Source organism: Balearica regulorum, chromosome 17, assembly GCF_011004875.1.
Source record: "Balearica regulorum gibbericeps isolate bBalReg1 chromosome 17, bBalReg1.pri, whole genome shotgun sequence".
In the NCBI taxonomy this organism is placed as follows: Eukaryota; Metazoa; Chordata; class Aves; order Gruiformes; family Gruidae; genus Balearica; species Balearica regulorum.
The window spans coordinates 3,731,642-3,754,319 of record NC_046200.1 but is presented as its reverse complement, the minus strand read 5'-3'; the positions used below and the strand labels follow the sequence as shown (position 1 = coordinate 3,754,319).

At 53.7% G+C, this 22,678-nt stretch overlaps 3 protein-coding genes across 17 annotated transcripts in view; 1 reads left to right on the top strand and 2 right to left on the bottom strand.

Annotated features, from left to right (window-relative positions):
- PITPNM2 (phosphatidylinositol transfer protein membrane associated 2) overlaps positions 1–4,990 on the top strand; it is a 139,970-nt gene extending 134,980 nt beyond the window's left edge. For all 13 annotated transcript variants that reach the window (XM_075770217.1, XM_075770223.1, XM_075770219.1 and 10 more), the window contains 3 exons: positions 83–266; positions 1,550–1,678; positions 1,937–4,990. In XM_075770217.1, the coding sequence (XP_075626332.1) occupies positions 83–266; positions 1,550–1,678; positions 1,937–2,281 (658 nt within the window). In that variant the 3' untranslated portion in view covers positions 2,282–4,990. The remainder of the gene's footprint in view (positions 1–82; positions 267–1,549; positions 1,679–1,936) is intronic.
- A 1,537-nt stretch (positions 4,991–6,527) lies between these two features.
- Positions 6,528–20,133, bottom strand: ARL6IP4 (ARF like GTPase 6 interacting protein 4). 3 transcript variants are annotated; one of them, XR_012838199.1, is made up of 7 exons: positions 12,605–12,699; positions 10,265–10,467; positions 9,565–9,909; positions 8,968–9,085; positions 7,772–7,841; positions 7,420–7,567; positions 6,528–6,775 (listed from the first exon to the last, which is right to left on the bottom strand). XR_012838199.1 is itself a non-coding variant. In XM_075770232.1 (7 exons), the coding sequence occupies exons 3-7, from the start codon at positions 10,452–10,454 to the stop codon at positions 7,511–7,513; spliced, it is 780 nt and encodes a 259-aa protein (XP_075626347.1). In that variant the 5' UTR covers positions 10,455–10,467; positions 19,937–19,993; positions 20,079–20,133; the 3' UTR covers positions 6,528–7,510. The 3 variants fall into 3 exon arrangements, 2 of the variants coding, with proteins under 2 accessions (XP_075626347.1, XP_075626346.1); XM_075770232.1 differs by lacking the exon at positions 12,605–12,699 and adding exons at positions 19,937–19,993; positions 20,079–20,133 and having other exon boundaries at positions 6,528–7,567; XM_075770231.1 differs by having other exon boundaries at positions 6,528–7,567; positions 12,605–12,723.
- OGFOD2 (2-oxoglutarate and iron dependent oxygenase domain containing 2) lies at positions 13,767–20,897 on the bottom strand. The gene is made up of 7 exons (XM_075770230.1): positions 20,079–20,897; positions 19,937–19,993; positions 17,992–18,102; positions 16,930–17,029; positions 15,729–15,853; positions 14,985–15,242; positions 13,767–14,330 (listed from the first exon to the last, which is right to left on the bottom strand). Exons 1-7 carry the CDS (start codon positions 20,895–20,897, stop codon positions 14,055–14,057), a joined length of 1,746 nt encoding a protein of 581 aa, XP_075626345.1. The 3' UTR covers positions 13,767–14,054.
- Between the last annotated feature and the right edge of the window lie 1,781 nt (positions 20,898–22,678).

Below are 22,678 nucleotides of genomic sequence, written 5' to 3'. Positions count from 1 at the left end.
GTCAGCGGCTGGGGCGGTCGGTCTGTTTTACCCCGGCATCACTGTAGGTCTGCAGTCCGTTGACTTCTGGCTTTCCTCCTAGGCACTGGCAAGACCTCGGCTACCTCATTATCTATGTCACGGGCCGCCCCGACATGCAGAAGCAGAGGGTGGTAGCGTGGTTAGCACAGCACAACTTCCCCCATGGGATCGTCTCCTTCTGTGATGGGCTCGTTCACGACCCGCTGCGGCACAAGGCCAACTTCCTGAAATCCCTCATCACGGACGTAAGCCTGGGTCTGCTGAAATACGATCGTAGCACGGGTTTAGATTGCTCCTCGTCCAATTGCCCCTGTCAGCACCAGTCTCTTGGCAGCAATGTGCCCTGCAGTGGAAGATTAATCTGTTCATTTTATTTTCATCCTTTTATTGCTCTACAAAAGTGTCGACGCTGTTAAATTGTGTCATCCCTGCTCTGCGCTGCTCCATTTCATCACTGGGCCTTCCAACACCAAATGCTTAATGAAACAGAGGCAGCAGTGCCTCCCCTTCCCCGCACATGCACTTTTTTCACCTTTTTGGTGGTTTTCTGGCTGCCTGTGGTGTAAGCAGCAGGTCTGAGAGGGCACGGAGCGGCTGCAGAAATGGCCTCGCACCACCCAGCCTTGACGGGAGACTCCACGGAGCATCTTCCCAAGCGTTCAACCCCAGGGAGGTCTTAATGTTCCTCAGCCCAGAGCCTCAGAAAAGCTCCAGATAAAACAAGATTTTTCTCAGTCTGGCAAGTGAAGGAGCTGCCAGTGTCCCAGCACTTGTGCCCTGCCTCGAACAGCGGGGACACACCTCACTGACTCTCTTGGACTCCTGTTTTGGCCCCGAGTCACAGTGGAGGGAGCAGCTGGCCCTTCCTTGCAGCCTGCTCTCCCTTGTCCTCCAGAAGAACAAGTTTGTGACCAACGCCAGAGATTTCCTTTCCATCTCCCTGCCTGGCCCGCGGCTCCAGGGGCAAAGCCGGCCGGTCTGTGGCGGCGCCGGTGTCTGCACCGCCCCTGCTTCAGCCCACTGAGGAAGGGGTTGGCCAGGAGCTGCTCTCTGCTCGGAGTGGAGGCCGATGAATCCCTGAAAAGCAGCATATTTTGCTGCCTGTCCCTTCTCCCTCTGCCCAGCAGAGTTTAACAGCAGCACTGCATGTGGCAGCATGGCTGGCGGAGGGGAACGCTCCCCGCTGACGATTACTGAACGGGGGGTTGCAAACCGCTCCTCTCCCCCAGTGACAATTAGGCAGTGAAGTGTGCGGCCTCCCTGCAGACCTCAAGGGAAGGCTGTGGATCAGCAAGCGGAGATCTGCTTTCGTATTGCTGTTACTCCTCTTGTTCTGGCCTGTAAACATCCCCGGCTCCGTTAATTAGCACTTTGCACAGCGGTGCGTTATCCAGCTGGGAACTTACCTAAGTTATTGACCTGAGATTCGCACAAATGCTATTTAAAAAAAAAAAAAAAAAAGCCCTGCCTGTTGAGCGGCATGGGGTGCCCATATGTTCTGACCGCGCGTTGCTTTCTCTCCCCGCAGCTCCACATGAGGATCCACGCGGCATACGGATCTACTAAGGACATCTCTGTGTACAGCTCCATCAGCCTCCCGCCCACGCACATCTACATCGTTGGCCGACCCACCAAGAAGCTGCAGAGCCAGTGTCAGGTAGGAGCCAGCTTCTCTGAGCCCTGGAGGTACCAAGGGCCTCCCGTGGGAGGGTGATGGGAATTTGGCCATCTTAAGACTGGAGACGCCAAGAGGACAGGAACTGTCCCACGTAGCAGGACATGCCCGAGAGGTTCCACATCTCGTACGTTGTCACCCCAGAGCACCTGGCACAGCAAACGCGTTTGGCTGGCAGTGGCTGCCAGGGAAACGCGTCCCATCCCTCTAACGCCTGCCCTCATCCCTCTTGTCTCGCAGTTCATCACGGAGGGGTACGCGGCCCACCTGGCCCAGCTGGAGTACAACCACCGCTCGCGCCCCGCCAAGAACACCACGCGCATGGCGCTGCGGAAAGGCAGCTTCGGGCTGCCCAGCCAGACCGAGTTCCTGCGCAAGAGGAATCACCTGCTGCGGACCATCTCCTCCCAGCCTTCGGCCACCGGCAGCAGCGCTGGCCACCGTCCCGAGCGCACCCAGAGCCAATCCGATAGCGACAAGGAGAGGGACAGGGAACGCAGCCAAAGAAGCATGAGCATCGCCACAGGGTGCTGGGGCCGGAGCGCAGCGTCCCGGCTGGAATCTGGCCTCTTGGGGCAGAAGTAGCCCGGCCAGAGCCAGTGACTGTTGGCTGCAGCCACGGGAGGAGAAAACAAAAGGAAAGAGGGATGAGGCCAGCATTACGGGCTGGAAGGGTAAATATGGTGCTACTCTAATAACATCACGGTATTCTGGGAAGAGACAGGATGTTTCCCACGCAGAACGTGCAGGCCTTGCAGCGGGAGCGTCAGGTTTGTGCAGCATGAGCCCAAGAACAGCTGGAAGTTGGGGGGGGAAGTCTCCAGGTCAAGATGGCGCTCTCTCCTGCCTCCTTCTCTTATCCAGGTTTAGTGACTGTAAATACGTGCCTCCTCGCCTTGTTAGCCATCGCTCCGATACGCGTGACCAAGTGCTGTCCTCAGAGCCGCAGGAACGGGGGATGAGGCTGGGGGAACTTGTTCGTGGTTGTCCCAGGAGTCAGACTGAGGTGCTGTGCCGGTGCCGCACAGGGTGGGGTTGGGGTTCGAGACCCTTGTTGGTTCCCTGGCACGGACAGCCCCAAGCGAGGGATTTATCATGGGCTGTGCCAGACAGGGCAACCGAGAGCTTTACCTGTACAAAGAGCTTCAAGTTCAGCCACTTTCTCAAGGAGTACGTGCAGTGGCAAAACGTTAAGGCGTATCGATGCTGTTGGTAGAGGCAGAATGTCAGCAGATTCACGCCCAAGAAAGTGGGGTCGTTATTGTTATTGCTGTTATTTTTTAAAGAGACCTTTTAGAAGCCGATGGCATTCAATGCGTTGACCTATTAGAAGAAGAATACAAGCTATTTTGTTTGAGCTGTTACAAACCTCAGACACTTAATTTGCTGTTAAAGTCTCCAAATATTCTCGCTATATATTATTTCCAAAAGTAACCACCGTATATTTGGAAGCAGCTGAAGGCACTCAGCAGCTACATTGCATTGCAGTTCTTCTCATCCAAATGCAGGGTCTGACTCTCTCAACACCCACCTCTGAGACGTTTTCTTCTTCCCAGGTTCTCTCCAAGTTCAGTAGCAGCTTTCATGGGAACTAGACTCGCTTCTTTTACCTGTAGTTACTGAACTGTAAAACCTCATTGTTTTTTGCACTGATGATTTTTAGAATGGAAACCTGTTACCATCTCATGTAGCTACACCTAACTCTTTGTAGTGCATGACAATGAAATATTGCTAAGCCAGGGTGTGTGTGTATATATATACATATATGCATATACATATGCACACACACGTATATATATGTATATATTAAAAAAAAAAAATCTGTGCAGAAGTTTTTCCAGCAGTAAGGAGACTGTAAGGAAGTGTCATTGCCAACAATGTCAGGCAAGCTTAAGAAAAGGCCATATCTTAATTTTCCTGGTGTGTTTCTCAGTGGATGTGCCTGAGCTGGTGGTTTGTGCGCTGCTGGAGCGAGCTGGGGCTGGGTGTGTGGCAGAGGGGAGCTGCCGTCGCGCAGGGCGAAGCGCTCGCTGCTGGCCGGCATCCCCGGTGACACCGAGGCGCGTGCGGCGCGCGGTACAGGAACGGGAGCGCATCGCTCTGCGGCAGCGGAGGAGAACAGTGCCTAGAGCGAGGGCTTGCCAAAAAGCCCCTTCGTCCTGTCCCTCCCGGGTCAGCCTGGCCTCCTTGCACACACCTCCCGGGGCGGAGGGGCATCCACCCCGGGGGCTCCGGGGTGCCCATTTACAGACTCCAGTTGGCCTCTTCACATGGAGATTTTATAGTCCTACCGAGCTCCCCGACCGTGTGTAACCCTGCTTTCCCCCACCACACTCTCCCGTCTTTCTATCACTTTCTACTTATGAGGATCTTATTTATAACAAAGAATTTTTTAGACTGGCTGCTTCATTTTATTAACTGTTTCAATATGAAGTGCAGGATGGCCGCACTGAGACACACAGCACTGTGAACACTGCTCTGCTAATTGGCTCTGGGCCACGGTAGGCAAATCTAACTCATCAGACATCCAAGGTAGATCTCATGTGTTCGTGGCGCTGGAGGGTCGAAGCGGAGGCAGAGGAGGGACAGTGCTGAGCTGCCGACGGCGTCCGAGCCGGTGGAGCGCTCAAACCCGACTGCCCGCCCGCCGCCCAGTGCATCTCCCACGTCTTGCAGCCTGACTGCAAAATGTTCAGCCACTTCTCTTTGATAATTATTCAGTTACAGAATGTATCTGATGACTTTTGTTACCGAAAACTGACTTCCCTTTCTGCCGACTCAGCTCAGCTCTCTCTGAATGTACATCTAGAGCTTACTGAGTTTAAAAACAATGTGAATTGTCCCAGCTTTTTGCTAGTCGAATGTTCTATCAAACAGATGCCATCTGAGTAGGAAGCCAAGCCACAATCCATCCTGTGAAGTCACCAAACCACATCATAAAATAATTTCTGCAAATTTGGATATGGCCTTTGCAAAATTTGACTTTCCTCCAAGTCCACAACCAAGGCATGATCTGTACATTTTCCAATGCTGACGAGATGTTCACATTTTCTTATGTGTAGATAGTGTAAAACAGAGGCGAATGTAAATGTTCAACATAAAAAGTGGATATATAAAATTGAAAGTTATTTATTTATGTAGAGGGGAAAAAAAAATGTCTGGAGGGACTGGAACCTTCAGGGTTTATTAATATTTAAAAATGTAGCTTTTTGTTTCAGGCATTATGTACAAAGCAATTATTTTATGGACCAAGTTTAATGTAACTGTCAATGAATGCAGAAGTGCAATATTATACTCACCTCTCCATCACTTCATGTTTTAAACAGCTACTAACCCGTTAGACTGACAATCATAGCACCTCCGTCCTCATCCTTTGTTGAGCTTCTTGAAACTTGCCCGGGTCCTTTCCCCGGCCCCCCCATCTGTTGCCACTGTACGGATCCAACGCGGAGAAGCAATTGTAGAGCAGGACCTTTATTGCTGCAATAATACCAGATGAGGTGGGTGTAGTTACCAGGAAATATGCCAATAAGTTTTTTCTCCACCGATTCAGTCCATCATAGTCTACATCAATCTATCCTCAGCCGCCCCCATCTGGCACTCATCTATCTGAAGCAAAGATCAACGTGCTACTCACTCAAAGAACAATAGCAATAGTTTAACTCTGTGTTTATAACCTGTTTGTTCCGAGCTGTTTTGGAGAGCAATGCATGTGACCCGATGCCTTTCCACACGTATGGAAGACGATCCGTTTGGATGTAGTGAGGGAAAAATGAATGTATATTCCATCCTTACTAAAGGGGCACTGTCAGGTTACAGACCTAATTTATCTTTGTTACAAATAACTTGTTTGTTTCGAAAATGAAAGAATAGGAAGTCTCTTGTACTCCTCCCGATCGCCATTGTCTGGGCAGCCATCGGTGCGACCGGCGACAGTCGTGCTGCTTCTGCTACGGCCCACGTCCTGTTCTCGCACACTAGCACAATACAGCTCGCGCTGCACAGGCTGCCTCAGTCTTTTTTTTTTTTTTTTTCCTTTTTTTTTTAATTGTTTCCATGGGAATCAAACTCTGCTGTGGAGCTCAGATTTTTTATAAAAAGCGGCTTTTTGTATTATTGTACTATTGGGCCCGACTTTCTACCTGACGCTGTCCCTTTAAAATCTTTTAAAAATAAAAAGAGGAGCCCATGCATTCCCTCCAAGTTGTTTTCCTGGGTTTGCTCGATCACTCAGTCAGATGAGGCAAAATTCTAATACCAAAAACGTTTACAGTGTCCGATACGCGAGCCGAGAGCAGTAACTAGCCAAAGGGTTACTAACAAACTCCCGCTCCGCCCAGCAGCCGCCGTGCTTGCTGTAGCAGCCCCTTCTTCAGGTATCGCCACCGTTTGCTGCATTTCCTATTAGTTCTAGAAGCCTTATGGTCCCCTCCCTGTCCTCAGCACCCTCTGCCTGTTGATACCCTCGACTGTCAATTTTATATTCCAACGATGTTAGTTATATTTTATTTATAAAAAATTGCTTTAGGGGTAACAGACGTGTGTGTGTGGGGAACCACCGGAGGGCATGCCCGAGGGCGCCGGGAGCCGCGCTGGGTACGCCCCTGTGTGTACAGTACCGTGCCGATGACTCGCTTGTGTGTGACAAACCTTCTGTACAACTTCCTTCTCCTCCTTGCTGTTAGTGCATCGTTCCAATGCCTGGGTGTGCTTTGTGTACAGTATCATTGTGAGTTACACAGATTAAAGAAATGGGAAGGCTCTTCTCTGTCTGCTTTTTTTTTTTTTTTTTAGGAGAGTCTAGAACAGACAAGTCACAAAAGCCAAGAAGTGAGCAGGTGACAGTTTAATGGGCTTACAGCGATGAACAGAACGTGGAAACTCTCCACACAGATCAGTCCTGCAGGACCCCTTAGTCCTTTAACCCATGTGTCTTTTTTGGGTTTTTTTTGTTTTGTTTTTTTACAGTTTGTAGATTTATGGACTTTGCAGTGGGGGAAAGGCCTGCTCTTTGCTTCACAGTGGCCGTGGGCAGGGGTCCCGAGGAGCCCAGAGCCCCAACGCTGCCCAGGGGCTGTGCTGCAGGGAAGGGACGCAAGTCACATGCAGGAACAGACAAAGGCAAAGCCACCCCTCTGCAAAGCATGCCTGCCCGCACCCCAGGGTGGTGGCCCGGGCCCGTGCTCCCCCAGCGCCACCCGATGAGCTGCAGCTGCAGAAAGGCTGAGAAAAGCCCCTGGAGCGCAGCGGATGGCGGCACTTGCAGGCGCGGAGGAGCCGCAGCCTGAGCAGAGCCACGCAGCAGCACGGCTGCTCCACTCTGAGTGGGGTGGGCGACTGCGAAGGGCCCACGAGCCTGCGGCACCGGGTAAGCACAGGGCACGCAGATCCAGCAAAGAAGGGGCCGAGCACGGCTCCTGAAGGGAAGAAGTCGCAGCCGGCTGTGTATTTTGCAGGCCCAGCACGTACCCTGTCCTGGTCTCAGTGTTGGCGCCTGCCCACCCAAGCCCAGAGCTGAGGGGCAGCAGCACCTGGAGGTGCTCAGCGCCAGCGAGCCTGGCCCCTGGGTGCTGCTGAGCTCCTCCGGCCTCGAAAGGGGCATCGGGGCAAGTAGGTCCACGTGCCTTACAGCCACGCTGGGCCCAGTCAGGAAAGGGAGGGGAGAAGCTGTTTACTGGGAGCTGAACCATTAAAGTTGCTCTTCTTCCCAGTCAGTAACTTACAGAGTGGCTGGAAACTGCCCCTGGGGAAGCATCCTGACGTGGTGCTGTCTGCGTGGTCCAGAGGCTCCCAGCTGGGCAGGCGCCCGCCCGCTCACTGCAGCATCCCCGTCCTCACCTGGAAGGCCAGCCCATCTCCCCGGGTGGCTTGCTGCAAAGGGAGAGACACGGGTGCTCACAGGACCGCCTGCCCGAGGATGAAGGGCCAACCAGCACCCTCCCACAGGGGCTCCGTGGAGCTGCCAGGGCTCGGTTTGCCCTGGTAGAGTCAGTGGGATCCCCAGGGAGGTAAGAAAACACCTCTGGGTGCAGGAGCACCCACCAGCATCTCACGTTGGTGGCAAGTCCCCACTACCTTGTTAATCTCCTTGTGTCTCTCCTTGCTGACGATCTCTTCTAGTACTTCTCCGTCTCCCTTGATAAGCCTGGAAGACAAGCACAGGACCACAAGCCATGAGGGCTACTGGCAAGTTCCTGCCAGCTGTGTGTTTCGCAGCCACAGAAGGTGCTGACACCCCCACCCCGGGGGCTACTGTTGTGCCCCAGCTCGGGCACGCAGCCACCAGCTCCCTCCCAGTGGTACCTGCCCGGGACTAGGTGCTGGGCAGTGCTGACCTATTCCTGACATTGCATTAGGTGAATTTTTTTGGCTGTATCAAGCTTAAATAGCACGGCAGCCTTTTTTTCCTGTTGCTCTTGTGGGATTAATGTCAGCCCCAAGGACAGGTGTGGAACCCTGAAACATCAGCATTTCCCTGTCCCAGGCTGTGGGCGCTGTCTGCTGTGTGCAGAGCCAGTCACGCTTGCACGCAGCCGGAGAAAACATTTGCGATAAAAGCATCTCCTGCCACTCCACCATCTGCAGAGGCTTCGCTGTCAACGGCAGTGCCCCCAACCCCTGCAAAACCCCTTCCTTTTTTTCACACAGAGTTCAGGTTTGGTTCTGGCTGCCCCAGAAAACTGCAGAGCCGTTCAGAAACAGGAGCCAGTTTGGGCCTGAAAGGCAGCCAGACCAGAGAGCATCTTGCTGAGCAAATTCCAAGCAGTGTTGGAGGTGGCTCACACCTCCAAAGATGAACAGAAATTTAATTGTCTTTATTAGGTGCCTTACGGGGAACCGACCTTTGTTCCACACCTCCCTGAGCCCCGCGGGCTGCCTTCTATTTTAAGACTGGACCTGTCATACCCAATTCTCTTCAGCATGATGTTTTCTGCTTGCCGAGAAGATGCAGTTTATTAAAAACTGGGTCATTTCTATTTGGCAGCTAAACAAACTTCAGTTTGCTTGTGGTCTGTAACCCCAAGCGGTGCACACGCTCCCTCCTCACTTGCACCCAGGTGCTAACCGAGTGCGTGTGGGCTTTGAGGCTGCAAGGCGAGTGCGTGAAGCAGTGGGGTAAGGAGGTGTCATCAACCCTTTTGTTCTTGCTCTGCCCCTGCTTGCAGAGTCCCATTTAATGGCAGGAAGCTTCACAGTGCAAGGAACAAACTCCAACCCACACAACATGGCTGGAGATGGACAACCCACCTCCTCTTCCCCAGGGCTCATACCTGGTTCGCCCCGTTTCGGGATCCACGACTCTCCTTATGACACTCTGCCTCGCGTCCCATTCTTCCTTTGTCATTGGCTTCATAGCCTGGATTCGGGATTTTTGTTCGTCTGTCAAAACTGGAATGATCAGTTGGTCAGAGCCGTGCTCGTGGGGCCGGCTCCTGGCTGAGGGGCACAGCACCGTGCCCGCGCTGAGCAGACACGCACGCCGCACCAGTTTCCCGGCGGTACTCAGGGTTCAGTGCTGAACCACGCAGAGGAAGAGCCGCTTCACGTCCCAAAGCCAGTACCAGCTTTGCCAGCGTGTTACTGCTGACTGTGTCCTCCCATTTGGCATCTTTGTTCCCTGCTCACATCTATAAACTACACCTAAACCCTTCACAAATGAACCTCTGAATGTGGCTCCTTACATTTACTTGGTGTGGCTCGAAGGCAGCCACGGTATGTAGGAGGAGAGCCTGGAGCTCCTCCCTGTACACAGCCCTGCTTCCCTCAGACACCTCGCGCGAGTCCCAGGAAGGGCAACACACAAATGGCTTTCCCCAGCAGGACACTGGTGTGCGCTGGCTTCAGCAGGAGGGAAACGCCATCGTTACCTGGGCCGGAGTCCACCAGTGATTCCTTCTGCCACTGCTCCAGCGAGGGGCCGGGCACCGCTTCTCCCTTGGTTTTCTCCTCCTTAGCCTTTTCTTTTGACTTCTTTTTTGATTTCTTCTTTATTCTCTTCTTTTTCTTCTTCATCTTTTTTTTGTCTTTCTGTTTTGCTCGCTTTTTTTTGCTGTGTCGACTCTTCTTTGTTTTGGAGTCACTGTCACTGGAGTCATCAGATGAGGAACTGGAGGAAGAAGAAGACAAGGAGGAGCCGGTGGATGAAGATGCTGTCTCAGAGGAAGAGGTACTTGCCTTCCTCTTCTTTTTGTCTTTTCCTTCCTTCTTCTTTTCTGCAACACATAAGAAGAGGTTGAGTGGAGCAGCTCTGGCCCCGGCAGCAGGGATGCTGGTTACCCCCCAGCCCCAGCCTGGTTTCTTTCTTGCCTGAACAGGAAATCTCCCAAAGACCGGGGCAAAGACCCCTCTGTGCCAACACCTCTAACACATGACAGCGTACGGTGCCACGCTGCCAGACCGGCACACGGAGGGGCCAGAGGGCTCCGCGCTTGTCAGAACGAGACTAAAATGGGCACGACGTGCCCGGCAAGGCGACAGATGCTGATTTAGCTAAAAGCAGGGACCCTCTTCACCCACCCGCCCCCGGAAAATGTGGTGAAAACATGGGGTTGCGGGCCTGTCCCCTACCTTCCTTAGGTGCCGCTGAGCTCGACTTGTGTCTGTGCGACTCAGCGGTCCGCTTCCTCGGAGGAGAGCTGCTGCCCCGGTGTGAGTCCTTGCTGCTTTTCCTCCTTTTCTTCTCCTTCCTCTTCTGTCTGCTCCGAGAATTGCTTTTGCTCCTGCTTCGCGATCGCTTCCGAGACTGGCTGTGGGCCATCGCGCGTCAGCCTCTGGAGGGAGCGGGTTACATCAGTGCCACGGGGAAGACCACCCTGGCTCAGCGGCAATGCGTCTGGCAGCCCCAAAGCCCTTAAATCCAGCCCTGAGCCAACCAGCCCTGGAAGACCTGCTCCTGTAATGCTCCCTCTCTGCTCATGCCCGCTCTCGCCGAGCTCCCAATGCGCAGCTGTGGCCACCATTAATTTCACCAACCCACAAAACGGAGCCCTCAGCGGAGAGCTGGGGCTGCGCAGGGACAGCATGACCGTCCCCGGGCAGCTCCCGCCCGCCACCAGACAACCGCCTCCAAGCAGGTTGGGCGTGAAACCCCCACCAGGCTTTCCCCGTGCTTCTCGTGTTTGTCCCTAGATTTGAGGACTAAGAGAGAACCGGGCTGATCAGCTACGGGCCGTGACCCCCCCCTCGGGGCTGGGGGGCTGCAGATGCCGGCAAGGTGTGATCGATGCTGCGGCAACAGTCAGCAGAACGAACCATCCTCCCCCAGCTGAACGCGGAGTCAATCACCCCGTTATTTAAAACGCCGAGAGCAGGCGTGAGCCAAAGGGAGGAATGAATTTTTAATATTCCAATTTGCTTTTAGAAAACAGATTATGCACTAGGCTGGCATCCCCGTCCATCAGCCCGACCGGCTGCCAGCAGCCACGGGCCAGAGATGGCATGATATATGCTCTCATTAATTTAAAAAACAAACTGGCACCGTCGGCAGAGCAGTAGCTGGGAAATGCTTTCTCACAGCCACCTTCCAACTACCGCATTTAATTAATTGCATGTTTACCACCTCGACGGTCCCAAGCAGCGATTTGCTCCCAAGTGAATCAGACCTTTGATTGATTTCCAAACGGAAATTTCAATCAGAAAAAAAACCGACCAAAAATCAAAACAATTAAGGACACGCAGGGAAGTTTCGGAGGACGAGAGTCCTTCATCGACACGCAGCCAGGAGCCGTCCCTCGCACCAGGGCCCCGCTGGCGGCACGGCCTTTGGGTTCCACAGTTCATGGCTCCATCCACGGTTATACCAGCTGTTATACAACCGCAGCAACACGGCCAACGGCCGCGGAGTCGGGTGCAGACAGGAGCGTCCCAGCAAACCCAGGGCGACGCCGCGGGAAGGGGACGAGCCCCGAATCCATCATGGCAGCACCCCAGGCCAGTGGCGCCCCAAAGCTGGGGGTCTCGTCTCCATCCTGCCGCCACGTTCGTGGCCACACGGGGCGGCTCCTCCTGCCCACCCAGCTTCGCCCTTGGTGGGAACCCTCTGCGGCCAGAGGGGCAGCCCCTTCCCTCTCGCCCCAACGCGGGGAGCCTGCGGCGCGCTGGCCCTTTAAGAGCTCAGCACCAGGTGTGCTGGGCCTTTAACTGCTGAGCACAAGCTGCAGCGCCCGTTAAGAGCTCAGCGAGAAGTGTTCTGGCCCTTTAAGAGCTCAGTGAGAAGTGTTCTGGCCCTTTAAGAGCTCAGCGAGAAGTGTTCTGGCCCTTTAAGAGCCCAGTGAGAAGTGTTCTGGCCCGTTAAGAGCCCAGTGAGAAGTGTTCTGGCCCGTTAAGAGCCCAGTGAGAAGTGTTCTGGCCCTTTAAGAGCCCAGTCAGAAGTGTTCTGGCCCTGTAAGAGCCCAGTGAGAAGTGTTCTGGCCCTTTAAGAGCTCAGCGAGAAGTGTTCTGGCCCTTTAAGAGCCCAGTGAGAAGTGTTCTGGCCCTGTAAGAGCCCAGTGAGAAGTGTTCTGGCCCTGTAAGAGCCCAGTCAGAAGTGTTCTGGCCCTTTAAGAGCCCAGTCAGAAGTGTTCTGGCCCGTTAAGAGCCCAGTCAGAAGTGTTCTGGCCCTTTAAGAGCTCAGCACGAGGCGCGCTGACCCCTGAAGAACCCGCGCGAGGTGCACGGGCCCTTCAGGAGCTCAGACCCGGGGTGCGGCCCCTTTAAGAGCCCGCCGCAGGGCGCGGCCCCTTTAAGAGCGCGGCCGCCGCGTGTCCGCCTCTTTAACAGCCCCCCCCGCCTGAGGGTGCCGCCGCAGTGCGCATGCGTCTGCCCCCCATTCCCCCCCCCCCCGCCCGGTGTCCTCTGCCCGCCCGGCCCCTCCGGCCCGGCCCGGCCGCAGGTGAGAGGAGGAAGGAGAGGAGCAGGGGAGGGACTCACCGCGCCCGGGCCGCGCCGGGCTGCCGCACCGCCCCGCCGGTACCGAGCGGGACACCCGCCGCCGGCTCCGCGCTGGCCTTCCCCCCCCCCCCCCGCTTCCGTCCGCCGTGCGCCGGTCCGGCCGGCAGCTGGGCCGCGCTCTTTGGTTCCGGGGCCCGTCGGGCCTGCCCAGCTTAATTTAGCTTAATTTTGGGGGGGCTAATTGAGACGCAGATAGGATGCGCTAACGTTTTCTGCTGAAGGAAATGAAGACTTCACGACTGAGTTTCTTGATACTAGCCCACAAACACAACAGCCGGTTTCCCTCCCGAGATGCGACGTTAAGGGTTTTGCTAATGAAAAGCTAATCAGCGCTGTGCGCTAATGGCATCCCCAGCCAAAACCAGAGCGGATCTGCCGGGAGGGCTCCAGTCAGCGCCCTTTGTGCGAGCTGTACCGGCTCCCACTCAGCCTTTCACAATTACGGATGATGCAAAGTCCACACGCTGTAATTATTGCAGTTGAACAGATGAAGGAAAAAGCCCCTTATAAATGCAGTGGCGCACCCATACATCAAATATATACAACTGACCTTCCACAGAGCCGAATGCAGCCACCAAATCAAAAGATATTTGGCTTCTTTAATTTGTTTTGTAGATGGGCGAGTCTGTGATTTCGGCTATCCGGCGGCACGACGGGAAAAGCGCTTGACCCTCGTTACGCGTCGGCTGCCAGGGGATCTTGGTGCCAAGTCAAGAAGTCCCAGACCTGCCTGCTGCACTCGGGTCGAGACGGTTATTTTATAGTAACGTCACAAATATAACTAAAGGAAGGGAGTTAAATATATTCTCTTGCCTTCCTCTGGAAAGTTTTGCTCTGTTGCAGGTGGCTCCCAGAGCTTTGTCTCTAGAGCTCGTTTCTGCTGGCTTAATAAGGTTCACAGAATCTTTGAAAGGGAAATTTCTGCCCAAAGAGCTCACGGAGGCCTTGAGAGATGCTCTCAGCCACTCTGTGGGATCAGCTCTCCCTGTGTTGTTCCTGATGGATTTTTCCACGCCATTCCCAGCAGCCTGTTGCGACCGACCTATATCTCGCTTTTGAGCAGATCCCTTGCTGTCACCCAGCAACAAAGAGCTCTTTCCCTGGAAGAGGACAGGAGTCCCTGCCAACAGCAGAGAAGGGGTAAGTGCAGGGCTTTATTGTACCCTTTATTGAATCGAAGTGTGAAGGCTTTCTACGTCTTACAAGCAGCCCTCCAGCCCAAGAATGAGCCCTCCGAGCTGAGCACCAGCTCTTTCACCCATCAAAAGGCTTCCCTAACCCCAGCAGGACTGGTTTTGCATCACTTTCCAAGGCGAAAGCTACTTCTTACGTGACTCGTGCGTCCATCAAAGAGTCTGTTAGTGCAGTCTGAGAGGTGAGAAAGGAGCTTTAGGCAACTTGGCCTGGAGAAATCAGGCTCTACCGTCTGCTACCACAGGGAACAGAGATTCACAGTCTCAGGCACATCGTCTTCAGGGCTTTCTGTGAACCCATCCCCAAAGCCCTCTGCTTCCACCAGCTCAGGTTTCTTGTTGCACATGGGACAGAGCTGGTTGCGGACAGCAGACGATCGCATCCAAATAATGAGGTTCCAGCGCTCCCCGGAGGCAATGGGAAGTGCCCCGTGGATCTGCCCTCCTCGGTGTAACAGCCCCTGGGCTCCCACATGTTCGATCTCTATGTACTTTGGCACAGGGGTAGGATCCTGGAACAAGGGGAGGCGGATACACCATTACACCAGAGAGCCCCCAGCAGAACAATGCTCAAATAGCTGAAACTTTTACTTGTCACCTTGTCACCCATGAGCAACACGGAGAGGGCTCACTGCACCTCTGAAATGCAGCCACTTCAGTGGTGGCTTGGCAGCAGTTTAGTACAACTGTTTTCCAGTAAGACATTCCCAGTACCAGGTCCAGAGGGAATTTAAAGACAGAGTTTCAATCAAAGAAACTGTTTCACCGATGCATGGGAACTTTTACCCCTTTCTTGCCAGGAGTCCCCAGGAAACAGGGGCTACAGATTTAGGTTTAAGTCTCATCTGAAAGAAATTTCTTCTCTCTTTCTCCCTGCTCGCTATTTCAGTTGTGGCAAGATAGACTGGTTTGTTTCACTCCAGTGAGTGAAACTACTACAACAGCTCTCTGTCCTCTCTTTGAAGCCTGAGTATTGGCAACGTGCTTGTAGCAGAGAAGGCTCCTGTATAGCCAAGGCATTTAAAGAAAGGGGAAGGGACAGAGCAGGTTTGACTGTCAGAAGTGAATAATTGTTTTTTAGAACACTGTTAATGCCTTGAAACTGGCAGGGGTGAGGAGGTAGAGGGGAATACAATCGGGGTCCAGATTAGGAATATGCTCCATACCTGGCTGAAATCCCCAAAGTACAAGTTGCCTTCTGTGAAGTCTTTTCCCAGCGAAACATTTAAGGTGACTTCTGCATTGTCATAGTGAGAGCTCAAATCCAGATCTTCATGTAGCGAGTACTTGACAACAAACGCTTTATGGCTGTCCAGACAAGCGCCTCCCACATCGGGATAAAGCAGTGCCGTTATGGGCTGCAGGTATTTTTCACGCAGGGGTGTGATGAAAGTTTCATCCATCCCAAGCTCATTTAGCAAAACCTGTCTCAGAGAGAGGAGATGGGAACAGCTGACCAACTATTTCTGCTGCTTCATCAGAGCTGCTGCAGAGCTGTCTTGTTCTCCTCCAACCCTACTGCTTGCTCAGATAAAGAACTTTAGAGCAAAGGCTCCAGCTACAGGCAAAAGAAGGAGGATCAAGGCAGAAAGTGATGGGGGAAAGACAGAGTAAGATCAAAATGGAATGTTCTTTAAAGATTGACTCCTTGATTTAAATGTGTCTTGCTTAAATACAAGGTGCTCTTTCCTCTGAGATACCAACTCCCGTCCCCTTTCCCTGCACTTCCCCATCCTTTTCTGTGTAACACACATTCCCTCAACCCTTTCACATCAAGGGGGCCGAACTCAAACTGCGCTGTGCTCAAATTACAGGCACTTTGGAAGGGAAAGGAGTGTGAAGCAAGGAGGAAACAGTCTGCTCGTGAACACTCCCCCCCACAAAGAAGCACAAGAGCTAGTGAGTCCTACCCCATAGTTATTCATAGTGTTGGGCCTGCCTTTAGGCATGTCCGACTGCTCAAAGTTCTCCAGCTCATCGACAAATGCTTGGCAGAACTCCTCTGTGAACACTGGGAGTCGATAGATCCTCTTATCTGTCAAGAGAAGGGAGACACCGTTTGCTGGGGAAGATAACAGGCGGGAGTGTTCTTGGCTGTCGTGCTGTCTAGCTACGCTGTGCTGTGTCAGTGAGAACGCAGGACCCACGTGCTTCACTTTGTGCATGCTTGGGCTGCTCAAAGGGCTGGAACCGTTCCCCGGGATCGGCTCTAGGATGTATTTGTTGGTTTTCACATTGGCCCCTCGTTTCCAGGCTTCCCCATCCAGTCGGGAGATCTGGCACCGATTTAAATGTCTGCTGAATGTGCCAAGGAAATGTTCTGAGCGGGTCTAGAGGGAGAGCGGTTAATCAAGGGCTCATCACGGGCGGTCTGAATACAGCCTCCAGGAAGGAGGAGACTCAAGGTTATTTAGGGGATGTGGGATTCACTCATCCAGTGCCACCCTTCTGGGGAGACAAGGCCTTCCAAGCTGCCTTTAAGGGGAGCACAGTATTGAGGATACAGGAGCCAAGATAAAGATAGCACAGAAAGGCTGTGGACAAACCCAGGAGCCCTGCACATGCATGACATTTGTATCTTTCTTTGTGTCTTGAGAAAAGGAGGCAACTTGGCAGCTTCCCCTCTACATTTTGTCAGCATTTCTGGTGGGGAGAGAGCTTCACGGATGCCACCAGGTCAGCTGAAAACCCAGACCTCTTTTTAAACACTGAAAGCTAAACTGAAACTACTTCAGCTCAGACTAATCGACAGGGATTGTCTGAAATAGTAAAGCACTTGGGGAGGGAAAAACAAGCTCCCTGGACCAACAGTGTTCCTTCAGCAGGCTCCCCCGTGAGGTTGTGGCACAACCAAAACCCCAGCCCTGCTGCAGCTAGAGCCTCTGATGAGACATCAGCAGACGGATCAGAAAAGCAGAAAACAAGATCTCATCCAGAGCACAACCACTCTGCCTCTCCAGAGACTCTCGTCAAGCAGAAAATAACATCCTGTTTGTCTCAGCTGTGTATCAAATCTGAGCTATTAAAGACAGGGCTTGAAAACAGCTGTCACCACTGAAGCTGCAGTGTCACTCGAGGAGATCTTTGTGGCTGATGTGTTGTTTTCTTTACCTGAGAAGGACTCAATGTAGCGCAGGAGGCCATGGGGATGAGCATCCGGCGATGTGCAGTATCTCACGATTTCTAGAAAATCTGGGGCCAGGAATGAATCCTGGCGTCAAGGGAAGGATGATAAAAATACACAGAAACACAATTAGCCTGCAGTCTTTTTACGGCCCAAGAGGGAAATGGACTTCCAGGCAGCCACAGGAAAATACGTAGAGTCTAGGGATCAAGGCCGACACTCACACTTGGGTTACTTCTGTGGCAGGAAGTGGTGTTTTTCTTGGTGGTTTAAGTAAGTTGCTGCTTGCTCTAATTCATGGATTTCTAAGTATAACTGGCCAGATTTATCCTTAGCGTGACGGGGAAGAGCCTGGCTCACAAGGACTCCTAACGGGTAAGCGCAAAGTCTTTTCTAGTGGATTTAGCATCTTGTCATGGCCTCAGCACAATAGAGCGACTATGCTCTGGTTTAAGCACTTCCCCACGCAGATCACGACAGACAACGGCAGACCTTGTTACTAAAGGATCATAGAGCAGGAAATCTGTGAGAGCTTGTTTGTGTGTTACTGCTGATCTGTGGTAACTATCCAGCTGGGAAGTCTTGGGTCTGGCAAACAGAGGGAAATTCAAAGCAGAGTAGCCCACAACAGAGGACTACCCTGCATTTGCAGCCTGCTGCCCCCCTTCAGATGACAGTCACTAGTAACTCCTCTGGGTGTTAAGCCCATAAAAGCTGATTTCTGTGGCTGTTCTTAGACCTCACCTACCCTGTTTCCTGCACTGATGCTTTAGGTCTAATTTACTGATGGTATTCTGAGTCCAGCACCAGGTGCTGGTGCAGCTTCAATATAAAATGAGCCTTATCTGGCTGTAAGCCAGGCAGAAGCTTGCCTGGAGAATATGCTACGCTGTGAAAGTTTTTAATTCAGTTTTAATATGCTACACTTTGGTTTTATTTCAGTCCAGCTCTAGCACTGTGGGCCATCCCAAGAAGAGGGCTTCATACTGCAAAAATAAACTGTCAGGCAATTCCTTGGGTGCAAAATAGATTCCAAACATACTGTCTACCTGCAGAATGTACACTTCTGGGTGTTTTCGTTTGTAGCACTTTGAGATGATGGCTTTGCGTTCTGCTGACTGATGAATTAATTGTTTTCTTCTCTGCACTTCTGCCTCAATCTACAAATAAACAATAGAGCATATTGTTAGAAAATCAAAAGGGATAACTAAAACAATTCCAGGAATTTGCTCATTGTTTTAAACCAGTTATTTTTGTTCTGGGCACCTCTGGGAGACAGAGTGTGTGCCTTTGCTTTTCTCTAGTCAAGACAAGTCCAATAAATATCTGAAAAGGCAAATGCCCAAGTGGGATTTGAGACACGTTCTCATTACAGATGGCTTAAAAAATAACTGAAGTCTTTCCATGGATGTGTCAAGTGGAGCTGCAAGGTTTCAGCCCTTTCAGGCATTCTGACGCCTCATGAATCGCTGGCCTACGCTTTAAGAATCTGGTTTATGTTCTGACAATATAAGCGTTGTCCAAAATAAAGATATTTGCTGGGTGGGAGACAGGATTTGTCATGAAGGGATTACTGCTAAGTGTTGTGGGGACAGCCTAATCTGTCATCTCAGAGGAAACAGCTGTGGCGGCAGCTGATTCAGGCAGCTCTTCCTTTTTAATACCCCCCCATAAGACCAGTTTATAACATTCCTCAGCAAAAAAAGGAAGGCGGGTGTGTCCGGTACCCCCTGCTCCCAACCCCTGGTAATGTGATTAGCATAACTAACGCCATTTTATAAGGCAAGCAGCCATTCTCTGTGACCGAGTGGGTCACGTATTCATTCCCTTTCCTTCGTTATCAGGCCCTGGAGGTCCCGTGAACCAAGGAGACAGCGAGACCCATGAGCCCTCCACAGCCAGGGACACCTCCACCGTTGTCTGCTTCCTGCGAGGACTGAGTGACTCATATTGTTTTATATGATTTTCAACTCTACATTATGATGGTTATATTGATCCAGAAACCCACGTAGTACGATCTGACCCAATCTGCAGAGGGTCTAGGTGATTAGAAAGTTGTTAGGATCTAGGTGATTAGAAATTACAAGTTAAGTTAGGATTTAGAAATCCTAAGTTAAGTTGTATTATAAATTCTGTATTACGCTGCTTATTGTGCTACACTGATTCTGAAAAGATTCTTGTAGAAATCCTGTGCCATTCTAATTGTAAATTCCATGATATACGAACCATAATTTCCTGTTAAGGAAGTAAAGCTTTAATTGTAAAATTAAAGGATCCAGCCAAGGATCCCTAAAAGAACCTGTTTGTGCCCTTAGTGTGGGGTGGAATTGGAACTGGTTGTGTGACAGATCCCTGGCCCTGGCCTGGAAAGAAACTCCCTAAAGGGTGCCCTGGTTGGACAGCAGTTCTTGCGACAACCTTCTGTGGCAGACCTCATGTGAGCCCCGCAGGACTCCGGCGTGATCCCGTCTCACACTCTAAAAGTAATCGATAAAAGAAGAGATGAGGAAAGATGGACTAGAAGGGCGCTGGGAGCCAGCTGACAGAAACCGCTCAGGGAGTGGCACAGAAGGCCATTTTCACAGCATGTTGAATTACAGCGTTTCCTGCCGGGTGTTGCCGGTATGGACGCATCACTCACCGCATCCAGCCCCGCACCAAGGCCCCTGAGGGGAATTTTTCCCTCCGGTCGCTGCCCGGCGCCGGGTTTGATCGGGACAAGGTTCTGCCAGGGCCAGGGCTGGTGGCTTCAGCAAGTCTCCTCCGCTCCCTTCAGCGCTCGAATCGATCCTCCGGCCCCCCGGCCACCCTCGCGTGTGGAAATGCCACAGGGGAACGGGGGGTGTCCGCCGTGGGGAGCCGGGGTGCGGTGTCCCCTCCCCGCCGCGGGGCAGGCCCCCCTGAGGCTGAGGCTCCCCAGGTCCTCGGCCTTCGTGTTCCCTACCCCCGCCCCCGGCCCGCTCTGACAGGATTCCCCGGCGGAGCCGCGCTCACCTCCCGCACCGCGGCCCTGAAGTCCTCCTGGCTCCCGCAGCCCCGCTCCCGCAGCGCCTGCAACACACGCGGCCCGTCACCCACCGCCCGGCCTCGGCCGACGCCGCGCCCGGGTGAGGGGTGCCCGCCGCCCCACCGTTACCCGCCCGTAGTCGCGGCGGAGCTGCCCCTCGTCCCGGTACCGGACGTGCAGCCCGTAGCGCCCCACGAAGATGTTGTCCGAGAAGAAGCAGGCGCAGGCCAGGAACGGGCGGCCCGCGGACATGTTTCCCGCCGGCGGCCGAGCGGAGGCGGCGCGGGTCCAGCCGCCAAATGGGTCCGCCGCGCAGCGGGGAGCGCCGCTTCCGGCCGAGTCGGCGTGAGCGAGGGCGCGTCGGCCAATTCCGAACGGGGAGAAGAACGAGGGGAGGTGAAACTTGCCCGTTTTCTCCCCTTTTATGCTTCTTTTTTTTCTAATTTCGGTGGCGTCGCCAGGGCCGGGGCCTGCAGCGATGCCCCTTCCCCGCGGCCTCCCACCGCCCCAATCCACGGCAAGGCCCAAGCCGCACTCCCACCCCGTGTCGGTCCCGCGGCAAACTCGGCGCCGAGGCGGGCAAAGGAGCGCCCGGGGCCCGCGCTCACACCGCAGGGACGGCGGGGCCGCGGCAGGAACAACCGCTCCCTTGACGGAGGGTCGCCGCTGAGGAGCGAAACCGGGCCGGCAGCGGTCGCCGAGGGTAATTTGCAGACGGTCCCTTAGCGCTGCCGCCACTCCCCTCCCGGGGCCGCGCCCGCGCTTGGGCGCGCGGCCGCTGTGCACGCGCGGGCAGGGGACGCGCCCGGAGGGGTCAGCCGGGCCCCGGGGCTCCCGGCCCGGCCCGGCCCGGCCCATGCTGGCCATGGACTCGGCGCTGCAGGTGGCCGAGGAGGAGGTGGTGGTGGCGGCCGAGTCGTGCGGCCCCAGCAGCAAATTCGAGGACATTTACCGGCTGCTGGCCGAGGGCTGTTTCCCGCCCAGCTTCTGTTCCATCAAGAGGAAAAACCTCAAGCGCTACGCCCAGAAGTTCGTCGTCGACGGTGGGGACCGCGGGACAAGCCCGGACGGGGCCTGCCAAGGCGGGGTGGGGGGGACACACGCACACACACACACAGACACACACAGCGGCGTCCGCCTTGCCCTTGGCCGCGGCCTCCCCCTGAGGAGAGCGTGGCCGCGGGGATGAAGGGCGGGGAGGGCCCGGGGACGCTGCAGAGGGCTGTGGAGGCGAAAGCAAAGGCGTTCCGGCCCCCGCACACGCGAGGACAGCGGTACCTTCCCCACGGCACGGGGAGGATACGTGGTTTCTTTGCCCCCCTCGCAAAGAGGGAGCCGTGGGATGCGCCTCTGCCAGTACCCCCTGCCTCTCTCGTGCCACCTCTGTGCCTTGGCGTCGCTTTTGGGGCGCAGAGCGGGGATTGCGGCAACCCGGGGTAGCACCGGGTCACGGCAGGGTAGGCCGTAGCTGGCCTCTGGAGACCAAAGCGGTTTTATCGTAGCAGAAGATTTTGCTCAGTCCTGGGTGCAGAAAAGAGGTCCGTGGGCTTATTTGGAGGTCATTCCGGTTTAGCAGCTTCTCCAGAGGCATTACGGAAGCTCCCAAGGCAACAGTCCCCCTTTGTTGCGTCTCACCTGTTTTTCCCGCTGTAGAAAATGACCCTTTTACTGGGACCGAGTAGCTGAATGGCTGTGAGAGCGTGTTGTTTTAGATAAACCTCTCGCACCTGCAGATGGCTGCCTCTACTACGTGGGACCCAAGAAGGAGGAAAAGCGCGAGGTGATTGTGGATCCCGAACGGAGGCGGCAAGTCTTTCTGGAAAGCCATTTCACCGAAATCGGGAACCATCTGGGCCAGAAGAAGACCGTACACCGGATTCAGAGCCGGTACTACTGGCTGGGGATTGTGAAGGATGTTGTGGACTGGGTAAGTTGAGAGCGTTGACCGTGTCAGTGACACCAGTATTTCCCAGGACGTTCAGGCAGCAGTCCCAAGTGAGCAGCTAGAAGAGCCCTGATGCAGGGATGATGTCATTTCTGGTGCCTGTTGCTTTGAAGCCACGCACTAAGTAGCTCTGCAGGTGAAACTGTTGGAACGTCCCGAGACAGCTGGATAGATTGGATGTCTTTCCCCCGAGCGACAGGAAACCTGCTCAGGTAGGCCTCCTCGTTCAGGGAAGTTTTGGCCAGCGTGGGAAGGTGGGATTGTTTCAGACGAGTGCTGCTGGGTCTAGCTTTGAGAAGGCTGGATTCCTGCCAGAGCTGCCCTGTTTCCTAAACTATGGTAATGAGAGGAGCTCAGTCTTTCCACCGGCTCTCCTCAGCTGCTTTGCCTCACCTGTTTTATTGCCAAAAGTCCCCTGCAGCAGGGCTCTGCAACAGCGTGGTTTGAAGAAGTGTGGTTGCCTTGCATGGTTTGAGCAGCCCGTGTTCCTCTGGCATCCCGGGGCTGATGATTTTTCTAGCCAGCAGTAGAAGTTTAAAATCCAATAAATACTTGCCTAAAAACCGGTTGAGAAATGTCTTAGCTATAGGCTACGTTGAGAAAATTGGTTATTGTGTCAGAGAAAGCTGTCAGGTAAGTTTTGTGAAAGGTGAGCTGTGTCAGCCTGTTGTGTTTTGTCCTCTTTTTCTTGCATCCTGCTGTTTTTTATTGGGTAGAAGGAAGCTGCTCAGACATGCTGTCGCTCTCATCGCTTCATAAGCTGTCCAGTCTGAATCTGACAGTA